Source organism: Bos taurus, chromosome 10, assembly GCF_002263795.3.
Source record: "Bos taurus isolate L1 Dominette 01449 registration number 42190680 breed Hereford chromosome 10, ARS-UCD2.0, whole genome shotgun sequence".
Lineage (NCBI taxonomy): Eukaryota > Metazoa > Chordata > Mammalia > Artiodactyla > Bovidae > Bos > Bos taurus.
Genome location: NC_037337.1, coordinates 50,605,325 through 50,617,397, shown reverse-complemented (window position 1 = coordinate 50,617,397; position 12,073 = coordinate 50,605,325). Strand labels below are relative to the sequence as shown.

At 36.9% G+C, this 12,073-nt stretch overlaps 1 protein-coding gene across 2 annotated transcripts in view; it reads right to left on the bottom strand.

Moving 5' to 3' along the window:
* Positions 1–2,448: 2,448 nt before the first annotated feature.
* The window catches only part of GTF2A2 (general transcription factor IIA subunit 2), a 31,804-nt gene continuing 22,179 nt past the window's right edge, over positions 2,449–12,073 (bottom strand). Inside the window, exons 2-5 of one of the 2 annotated variants that reach the window (XM_024997800.2) lie at positions 9,624–9,744; positions 8,926–9,030; positions 5,169–5,295; positions 2,449–2,749 (exon numbers count right to left, since the gene is read on the bottom strand). In XM_024997800.2, the coding sequence (XP_024853568.1) occupies positions 2,724–2,749; positions 5,169–5,295; positions 8,926–9,030; positions 9,624–9,695 (330 nt within the window). In that variant the 5' untranslated portion in view covers positions 9,696–9,744 and the 3' untranslated portion in view covers positions 2,449–2,723. 2 annotated transcript variants of the gene reach the window in all.

Here is a 12,073-nt window from a genome sequence, read left to right as displayed (position 1 = left end):
GAACTAGCTCCACTGGAATTCCATCACCTCCATTAGCTTTGTTCGTAGCATTTACCTTAAGACAAGGTAAATGCCTTGCCTCAAACCTTGTGTACATTTTATCTACCTATGTAGTAGAAAAATAAGATTCTATCATTACTACAGCATATTAAAAAAATGGTTGAATTTTCACCAATTTACAGGGCATTTTTAGAACAGATCAACAAAACTAAAGTTGCAAATTCTTATTTTAGTTCTGCTAATAGAGGAACAGACTTTTTTTTCTTGCATATTAAGAGGCAAGTAAGCTTATTATCACTAGAGCCTGTGGGAGAGCACAAACTGGTATACACTCTGGCCGTGTCTCTCCTGTAATCTCTACTAAAGTCTGAGTACTACCATGGTGGGAAGATTGAAACAGCTATATCACTATGCAAATGTTAGCCATGTGATGTGTATGCAAGTAATTACAACGGAGAGGGAATGTCAGGCTGTGACTGCTGCACTCATGCCCAGGGAAAAACAGGTGTGCCAATGATGGCTGAGCTGAATGCAAGAACTGGTTTCAACCTGTGGAATGTGGTATAATCCCTAGGGACTACACCTGGGGCATTAGAGGTGCACCTTAAACACTTGGCACTCCGTACCTGTTACCTGGGTGAATGTGAGTGAGTACTGAGACCCATGCAAGTCCTTCCTGTCCTTTGCTGTGTTTTCTCATGACTTCTTTGTAAAGAACTCATAAGGAAAGAGATCAATATGGGTTACACTCAATACAAGTGGGTTTAAGTTCTGAAGGATGGGTAGGATTTTGATTCTGAAAGGTAAGTCATGAGAAATGAAGGAAACTACATAACCAAAGACAGAAATCTTTTTTTGTATCTTTCTCAAATTAACTGAGCAGACTATGCGATCGTTGGTACGAAAGAGTAGGAAGAGAACACTGGAATAGATTATGCAGAATGGGCTGCAAGAATGAAAGTTAAGTTTTAATGTTAAGAATCAAGGACTGCACTGACATACTGATGTAACACTAGGGGCACCCAGTCCTTCCTACCATTACTAGGTTACAGTAGTCAACCATTTCCTATAAGAAACTCAAGACCTAGGCCAAAGTGCTTCTGTATCTTTTGCAAACACAATCTAGTGACATCATTTATAGGATTTAAAATTCCCAAAAGTATACACCTCCAGTCATAGACTTCAAGGTCTGTATGACTGTTCATAACATGAAAGTCTAAACCATTATTCCTTAGGAAACAGAAGTTTTTCAACCATTCTAAGTTTACTATCAACATTACTCGTCTTGTAACCATTATCCTGAACCTTCAAAATAAAAAGGTATTGATCTTGACTAACTGCAGTTAAGACAAATCCTAATTACATAAAGCCTTTGGTAATTAAGTTTCTAAATCTATAAAAGCGGAACAAAGTTCTTCCAGGGTCTTTGTGAGGATTATCTAGAAGAAAAACACACAGCACCTGGTGTTTACCATAATCAAGTTAATGATGTCAGTCCTTCTCTTACACAGATCAGACTGACTTAAAAACGTGACACCTACAGCGTAACATGCTTTCTCAACAACAAAAGAAAAGCTGAGGGATTGTGTGCAACATAAAGATCTTTTTAATATTTTAATAGGTTTATGATGGAGTGCGAGTGAAAAGACAGCGTCATACTGAAAAGGGTTGAATTGGGGGGGACCACAGGCTGGGGCTCTAAAAGCCTGCTCCTACTAAATATAAACATTCTGCGAGGCATTTTTAGAAATGCCACATTCTTCATCATGTATTCCTAGACTGACAAAACTTTTCCTTCACGTACACAAAGATATGGCAGATGGTTAACAGGACTTTTTACTTAAAGTCTAGTAACTGGTAAGATGTAGAGCACTCTAGAAATGCAACTTGACTGTTATGGCCAATTTAATTACATGTCATGTGAAAACTATTTTATGATGTTGCAAATAGGTTTTTTGGTTTTATTCTAGCTATGAAAGTCACTCAGTCATGTCCGACTCTTTGCAACCAGGAATTGTCCAGGCCAGAATACTGGAGTGGGTAGCCTTTCCCTTCTCCAGGGGATCTTTCCAACCCAGGGGTCAAATCCAGGTCTCCTGCATTGCAGGTGGATTCTTTACCAGCTGAGCTACAAGGGAAGCCCTTATTTTAGGTATATAAGCTGTCTAAAGATGGTCTAATTTTTTCTTAGTTGAGTTTTTCACACCAATGATTACCCTTGTTTTTGCACTCTGAAAAAGATTTTTATAAGGGAAGTTCCAGTCTGGAATTCTGGTTTTGCCCCTGCTAATGCTTTCATCAGCTGAACTCACAACTGATAACTAACTTGACTCTGTTGAAATGAACGCATGTTCTAATTTCCTTTGCAAGGAACATGGTACTCTTTCAAAATGCTTATCTAGTATCCACATATTGTGAGCTTAGTGGCTCTAGCAGTTATTACTCACATTGAGTTTTAAAATGAATTTATTAAAGAATGGTCCTAGGAAGGCAACAATGTTTGATTTGTCATTAAAAAAAAAAGTTCTGTTTCTTCATGCTGTATAATAAAGAGGGTACAGAGTTATGAGCTTCTTTCTATTGGAATTCTCTGATAGTATAGCACAGAGTAGTCATTTCTGCAATGCTAGAATAAATTAAAAAAAAAAGTCTCTTCTATGCTTCTCTTCAAAAAGCGATGAACAGTAACAGGATGGCATTAAAAAGCCATTTCTTTTTTCTATTCATTCTGTAGTATTCGAGCCAGTATCTAGGAAACAGAGGAGAGAAAGAGTAAATTCAAGAAGCAACTTAAATATTTCAAGAAAATCTTTCAAAAGTAAAACAGGAACTAACGGTGGTGAAGAAGCGGAGACAAAAAGCTGACCACAGTAGTATCTTCTGTACTTAAATGTCATTTTACCTTAATGGGAGAGTCAACCTTTAGCCTCCATATTTATGTTAAGAAAAATCAAGCCATACTACATTTGGTTTATATACTTTTTTTCAGGTCCTCTACTTTCCCAAAATTTAAAACCACAAAGGACAATAATGTATAATCAGAAGAAATTTGGATTTAATTCCTGGTGAGGAAAAAAACCCCCAAATTCTAGTCACTATCACTTTTTCTCTGCTTCTCTATTAGGAACTGAACTGTATTTCAGATAGCTGACCTGTAGAAAAAATGGTTTTATTTCACAGTAGCACTGCATTTATCTGGTTAGGAATGGTACTACTTAATCTCCTACCTCTAACTGCCACAGCCATTTATATTTTAATGACTGTTTTTTTCTGCTGACATAGAGGAACACGGAACACAATCTAAACTTTTCTTGAATACTCAACAATTTCTTCTTTGAAGAGCAATCACTTATACTGTGCTGTAAGTGCAGCAGGCTCCTCAGAAGCCACCGAAGGAGGTAAGGCTGCTTTGTACTTTACATCCACTGAAGTTTGAGAAAATAAGATACATCTTTTATTTTTAAGAAGCAAGAGAAATATACTTTAAGGACCATTTATAAGTAAAATACATATGTTTACATGGAGTCTTTGATATTAAGTTTGCTCAGGGGCCTTCACTGACTTTTTGGTTATTAAATACGTTTCAAATAATTGAAACCGACACTCTGCTAGTCTATAACTGTGCTGTCCAATATGGTAGCCACTGGCTAGGCACATGTGCTTCAAGTTAACTAATATATATGAGACCATTAACTATCTCAGCTACCCTAACCCATTCCAAGTGCTTAATATCAGATGTGGCTACAGGAGAGTACAGATAGAAAATTTCCATCAGGATGCTGATCCATATAATTAACTCATTTTGGTAGAGGTCTAGAAATTACACAGTAATGCTAAAATCCTATAGTAAAAGTTTGAAAACTTAAGGGTTATAAGGATGCTATTAGCCTAAATTATAAGAAAGACTTGGGGAAAAAATACATTATCTGACATATAGAGAAATGTTATCACTTGTGATCCAGGAGCTATTTTTAAACAGACTTTTGTTGTTGTTCTAACAAGGACCAATGTATATGATAACTATGTAAAGTTATCCTAAAGTTCTTAGAATGATTATTTCTAGTTAACCTTCTGAAACATACAAGCCACTGTAACATTGCTCATTTTAGACTCTGACATCTGGAAAACACAATTTCTTTAAAAAAGGGAGAAAGGTATAATTTCAGGCAGCTATCAAAAATCAGGCTTAAGAGAACAACAGTTAATGAATTGTGTGAAAAACGATGTATTCACAAATGAGTATTACTATAAAGATATATATAAATGAAGGCTAGACGATTATATACTCAAGTGATACGTTATCTCCAGATGATGTTACAAATGATGTCTTTTCTTCTGTGTGGTTTTCTGTCTTTATATCTTTTCAGTGATTAGAGCGTTTCTTTGAAACCCAAATTATAACAATAAAAACCTAACCTATAACCCAAGAAATGTAGGGTTTTGCTCTCCACATTTGTCTTTCTCTTGCTTTTCACAAGTCCCCTTCTTGGAATGTAACAGTCTTTTCTATTGAATTTCAGGAATAATTGCTTTAAATGCAAACTGTTCAGAATACAAAGTAAAAGTAAGTATATTTAAAATACAATTTATATATTTATTTTTGCTAATTGAATTTAATCATGGGACAGAAAGCAGGGACATACAGTTTCTGAAACATTAAAGGCGTGAACAAGTTCCTAGGTCTGCTGTGAAAATATCTGTGAGTAGCAGATGAGAAGACTAGATGTTTACCCTTATGAGTGATGGGGCTCTTATAATTATTTAAAAGATTTTAAATAATCACTTTAAAATGTATAGCTATTCAGTAACACAGAAACCATAGGATAAATTGTTGAAATTAAACACTTAAGGAAAAAGAAAAAGCTTGAGAAATACTTCAAACCTGTAACAGAAATAGGGAAGAAAAGCTTACTAATTTGTTCCCCTTTCCCCCAACACAAATTCAACCTGTGCAAGTAGTCTATGTGTCATATGAAGTGTTTATACCTAAAGTTAGTAAGAGGACTATTTGAGATCTAGAATTTAGAATCTGAGAAAGGAGCCAGGTCTCTAGCTGGGAGTAGATCATTAGCCAACTTTCCCCCTTACTTTCAGATGATTGTCTAAAGACGCATGAAAACAAGATTTCAAGTAGTTTTGCTTTCACAGTAATTAGGGTAGACACTTACTTTTACCATCACAGGCTACAATTTTCACTTTATCCACTTTAATAAGTTCTGTCACCTCTCTGAATTCAACATCATTCAATACAAAAGTCCACACGTTATCGCAGAATCTGTATGTATTTAGAGAGCCCTTTAAAACAAAACATTGAGGCAAACCATGAAGTCATTTTTGCCCCCTCACATTTTTCTCCAGACAACTTATGAAGTCCTAGCTACAAGTACATAATTCTCAAAATAGGATGAAAATTAAGGAAAATACAGCAAGCAAGCTAAGTGTTAAAATACCATACTATTACTTAAAAAAAATCCTAGAGAAATATGCCAAGGTACGAGTTTATTTTAGTTAGCAGACTATTTCCAGCACTGGAAGAGCCTGCAAATTACTCACCTGAAATCTGAAGGGAAATTTGAATTTGTATTTCTACTGCCCTCATGTGGTGAAATTATGAAAATGTATTTGAATTTTTATGAAACTATTTTAAGAAAGCAACCTATTTTATTGTGTATGTTAATTCTCTAAATTTGTACAAATGCATGGAATTCCTAGAAACATTACTATATTAGCCACTAAGATAACATTATTGTCCTGTGCAACTGACATTCTAATTTCTTTCTTTTAGGAAAAATATGTGTCTGAACATTAAAAAGGTCTTTTTGAAGAGTGTGATGGTGCAAGGATGAATGCTAGCAGAGTATAATCAAAACCTGAGAGACATACACATGCACATGGAGTCACAAAACACTGAAATTTAGTATGTGATAAGACACTTACATGCCTAAAACCTTCAAACCAGAAAAAAAATTCAGCACAAAACTGTTCCCTGCAGCGTTACCTGTAATACCAAAAATGTGAGTTCTCACTAATGTCTTACAAAGTTAGGATGACTAGGGTAACTATAATGGTTATGACTCAGTTTACTAAATTCATTAAATAATAGGAATAATTACCATCCTAGGTGCTAAGGATACAATGGTAAACAATAGACATATGATCCCTGCCACTCAGGAGGTTTAGCTGAGCAGGGAGGATCGTTAAAACAAGTAAATACGTAGCGTGAAGTGCTATGTAAGCATGAGTTACTTGGAGTATAGCAGAAGACAGGACAGAGGACGCTTGCGTTCCAAAGACTAAGGAGTCAAGGAAACAAAGGTGGGACAGCAGCAATGAAGACAAATACCTGGTATGGGATAAGAAGTTCCAGAAACCAGAATATGACAGGAGGTCGTAAGGTAAAAGAGATCATGAACCTTGGGAAAGCTTTCATATCCTGAGGGTATCAGGAGGTCAGTGAAGGATCTCAAGCAGAGGAGTAATGTACTAAAATTGCATTTTTGGTGATGGCATGAAGACCAGACAACAGGGGAGTGTGACTGGAGGAAGGAGCCCCTAAAAAGCTATAGCTGGCTGTGTCAAACAGGTGAGAGAGGCTGGGAAATAGCAGGAGCAAAGGGTCCTGAGAAGTGGAGAGGTTTTAAAAGATGGATCTGTCAAAACTTGACAACCAACTGGATATGGTTGGATAGTGAAGAGAGAAGTTTCTGTTAGTCCCAAGTTTCTGGCTCCTGTAACAAGCCAGAAAAAGCTGGTTCATAGAAAAAGCTGGTTTGAGAGGAAAGTTAAATTTGAGTTTGAGTTACAACTTACTGTATCCAGTGCACAGCTGGACTGTAAAAGCAAGTATGGGAGAATATCAGCTTTAAAGTCAAAGACTGGATGAGATCATGAAAGGAGCATATGTGAAGCCCTAGATAACCCCTTAGGAAAACCAACAATTAAGTGACAGAGACAGTAGGAAAACTACAAAGGAGCCTGAGAGAGGGGTCAGAGAATAGAAGGAAAGCTAGAACAGTATGGTTTCAAGGGAAGTATGAATTTTAAGAGATTAATCAACAGTATTACTGACTGTACACTGGATTTATCAATAAGTAACCTGGCAAGAGAAATTTCAGTAGGAGTGAGATTAATGCCTTTGAAAATCACTCAGAACATACTGTTAAGTAAAAAGACACAAAGTTGTAAGTGTAAAAAAAATTTTTTTAATTAAAATTTTTTTAATTAGATCTGTTCTTTGGAAGGCTGAAAAACCAAATGCCAACTTCAGTGTTCATTTCTGGCATCCCTGAGTGTGTGTATAATCCACAATCCTATGAATGTGTAGGTTACTGTCATTTCCAGTCGGTGGTAGCTGTGTCAATAATGTGAACTAGGTAGGTCACTGTGATTTACGATTAGCATGTGAACATTCAAATATGCTGAAATTCAATACTTTATATTCAAAATATTCCTTATAGATGATATGTGGTTACACTGTATCTTTACTATACATTTTTCCCACTTTTTGTTTTACATATATCTATAGCTGAGTACGGAGAAGACAATGGCACCCCACTCCAGTACTCTTGCCTGGAAAAAATCCCATGGACGGAGGAGCCTGGTAGGCTCCAGTCCATGGGATTGCTAAGAGTCGGCAACGACTAAGCGACTTCACTTTGACTTTTCACTTTCCTGCATTGGAGAAGGAAATGGCAACCCGCTCCAGTGTTCTTGCCTGGAGAATCCCAGGGACGGTGGAGCCTGATGGGCTGCCGTCTATGGGGTCGCAAAGAGTCAGACACGACTGAAGCGACTTAGCAGCATAACTGAGGAACACTTTTTAAATCCTTTAAACAGATCCAGACTAGAAATCTACAATAACTAGATGATCTCTCAGACCTTGTGAACCCTATGACTCTATAAACAAATTCTCTACATGGGCTAAAGTTTATGTACCATCATGGCTCAATTTAAAGGATCAAGTTTTGAATAATAAACTAGACAGATGTATATATATGACTGTACAAAAAAAAGCTAACTTTGCCAGAATTACTACTGTTCAAGAATCTACTGATAAAATTTTATAAAGACATATTTTACTCTAGATAATTATTAGGCATGTGAAACTGGTGTGACTTGTTTACAAATATAAAATACATGCAGATTTTATCCCTTCATGTAAATAAGTCAAATGTGGCCCTGTTTGTCTTCTTTTGCCTTTTATACCCAATATCCAGAACAATGCCTTGTACTAATGGGCATTGAAATGTTTGCTGAATAAATGGCATTTTGTCTTTTGTGTTTTTCATCACCAGCTAAAACCAAAATCCCCAAACACTGATGTTCTCTTAAATGCAAATTAACATCTATGTTCTTTTTAATATGATGATTTTCATATCTTTTAATCCGAATTTACTATCAAATTAAGATTGTTTGGTTTGGTCTTACTGTTCAAAGTACAAATGACTCCTATGAGACCTAGCTATCAGAAGAGCCCATTATTTGCCAACAGGTCTGCCAGTAAGCCATGCTATCTAAGAGTAGGTGGGACGCAACATGAAGTTTCTAGAAATTACATTATACTTCCCTGGCCAGAGTTTAAAAATCATAACTGATCCTTAGAGATTACTCTCCCTTACCTTCAATCCTGAAGATATTGTTTCAGACGTCTGACATCTCAGTAACTCTTCAAGGAAGGTAGCCAAACATATATAGGCTGATTTGTGAAATAATGGAATAAAAATCTAAAAAGTGTGTCTCACATTAAGTGGATGAACTGGTAGATGTATCATTTAAATATAAAACAACAGGATTCAGTTGGTCTAAAACAAGTTTTAAAGTTTCATTAAGTCATGTCTTTTTATGATTAATAACTACGGAGGTATTATAAAAATCACTTTTGTGACAACCATGGTGCAGCCTCTAGATTTCAGAATATATCCTTACCCTGAAGTTGACACGGTTCCTGACCCTCTGTGCCAGCGCTGCATTTATCGCCTTATCAAACTGAAGTAGAACTTGAAGGGCAAGTTGGGGGGTAATCTGTTGAGACTGAAAAAATAAAGGTCATGAATCCTCTTTGGGAAGAACATTAAAGACAAATAAAAATACATGAGTTATCATCTAAAATTTAACTAAGTTTAATCAGAGCCTCTAAACTCGAATCCCTTGTTCTTTCTTTGCAATGACAGGCAATTAATAAGCAAAACCTGACAGTATTTTCTTATACTATCTTGAAACAAACATAATTTTGAAAAGAAAACATACAGTGATGTTACAACATCAGGACAAAACTTTGTCTGTCATTCCTTCACAGTATCTGGAAAGAAGTTTTCACTGATAAACTGAAGGAATCAAGTCCTGAGAAAAAACTTGGGATCAGTAATATGTTAAAAAAAAAAATCTAATAAAATTCATCGAAGTTCAAGATATATGAAAGTACACAATATGTTCTTGGATGAGAAGTTTATGTATAAATGTTAATTTTCCTAAAATTATGAATTCAAAATTCTAATTTACATCTCAAGACTTGCATTAACTTGTCTAAAGTTAAAGCTACACACAATAATGCTATTTTCATAATTATGAGAACAAGAATTACTATACATCCATCTAAATAAAAATGTTGATTTTTAGTCTCTCACCTGTATAAGCTCATCGAGGCTCTCCTGAAGACTGTTTCCCAATGTGGTATTTCTGTACAACTGATATGCCATGGCTTAGGAGGGAGAAATTCCTTTTCTTATTCAGGCTTGCATTGATGTCCTAAAAATTTAATATGAAAGTATTAAAAAAACATTATAAATCACATATGTAATACAGTCTACTTCATATATTCAAATATACACTATTACTGGGCTTCCCTGATGGCTCAGTGAGTAAAGAATCCACCTGCAATGGAGGAGACACAGGCGACATGGGTCCGATCCCTGGGTCGGGAAGATCCCCTGGAGGAGGAAAATCGCAACCTATTCTAGCATTCTGAAAAATCCCACTGATAAGAGGAACCTGGTGGATTACAGTCCAAAGGATTACAAAGAATTGGAAGTGACTGAGTGACTCAGCTGGAGAAGGCAAGGGCACCCCACTCCAGTACTCTTGCCTGGAAAATCCCATGGACGGAGGAGCCTGGTAGGCTGCAGTCCATGGGGTCGCACAGAGTTGGATACGACTGAAGTGACTTAGCAGCAGCAGCAGAGTGACTCAGCACATACTATATATACTATATATTAACTTAGGAATTACAAGGAATGGTTAAAAACGCTTTTTCTATTTTTCTACTATTTCAACATAGGCATTTACTCTCCTTTATACAGAGTGTGTGTGTGTATATGTATATATAAATGCACACCTTTATCATTTCTTTCAAACATCTACCTTTTGATCTACTCTGGACTTTACCATTTTTTCCCACTTACTGCCAAGGCAGTGATTCCATCTCCAGCTCACATTTGTGTGCCTTCCCCTTCATTTTCCTATTCTCTTAAAATGCAATATTTATAGAGTGCCTACCAAGAAGTTAACACGGTGATAGGTATTATGGGAGAGGAAGATGAAGATACACTCTGATTTTAAATAATTTATACTTTTGGGAAGGTAAACATAAAAAAGACATACAAAAGAAATTTAATAGAGATTAAGAACTGTGACAGAGACTATACAGAAGCTGACTGATTGAATGAGTTGGCTCACAAAAACTTCCTGATTCTTCAAGCTAGACTTTAGCCAAGCAAAGGAGGAAAGTCACCTTAGGCTGAAAAAACAGAAGGAGTAAAGCCACGGAAGGATGAAATCATCCAGTCTACAGACAGAACTACAAGTCGATCCATATTAGGGTATAGGTATATGAATAGGAAGTGGAAAGGACACGAGGCTGAACAAGATGACATGGACGGATTTGTCAGGAAAGGTGCCAGAATTTTACCAGTGAAGGTAAGGGGAGCCCCTGAAGCTTTCTAGGTAGGAAAGGTCAGACAAATGGGCAGCAATGTAAAGGACGTACTTGAATACAAGTTTAGAAAGAGATGAAGGATGAAGAGTACAGATTCAGCAAATACTGAGCCTCTACCATATGTTGCGTGCGAGATCCCTGACCTTGTCACACTTTCAGTTTGGACAGAAGGAGACAGTTGTACACAGAGTAGCCTCAAGTAAAACTTAGCAGAAAATAACATCTGCCTTCTCATTACATACTTGGTGAGCATCTGATACACCTGATCACTCCTGCCTTCTCCGAGTCTTTTCTCTGGCTTTTGTGACCCCACAGTCAGCCTTCTCCTCCCGCCACACTGGGCACTACAGTTTCTTGTTTCCTTTGGTGGGCTGCTCCTCAGCAACCTGACTTCTAAGCCTTGAGTACCCCGAGGCGTCTTATGTCTTCTCTGTATTTGTTTACTCCCTTAATTACCCTATCTAGGCTACAACTTTAAATACATTGTATTTATCTGCTGATGACACACAAACTTTTTGCCAGTCCTGACCTTTCATATGTCCATGCTGCCGCACACAAAATGATGTCCTTGACACTGGATGGAAATATCAAATAGTAGATCAAATTAAATTTGTCAAAAACCAAATTCCTTGATATTCTTTCTTCAAAACTCCTCTGCCCCTGGTTTGCTTACCTCAATTAACAGTAAATCTAGTCTTCCAGAAAGATGGCTCCAAAACCTTACAGCCAAGTCCTCTCACATCCTGCATGCAAGCTATCAGCAAATCCTTTCAGCTATTCCTTCTGAATATAACTAGAATCGGACAACCGTGACCATCTCCACTGCTAGTACTAGATCACCATCATCTGTCACTAAGATTTACAGTGATAGACAAGTAAGGGGTCATCCTCTTTCTGCCCTTGCCTATCCCACCCCTGCCTGCCCCTTGAGTTGTTACAGTGAACCTTTTAAAACAGAAATAAAATCATATCACTCATCTATCAAAACCTCTCATGGCAGCATCCTATTTCAAAGTAAAAACCAAAGTCCTCCTAATGGTTTTCAAGGCCTGAGTGATCTGGGCCCTCCACTATGTCTCTGGAACTTGACTTCTTCTACCCTCTCTCTCACTGATTGCTTCAGCTGTACCAGTGCTCTGCTTC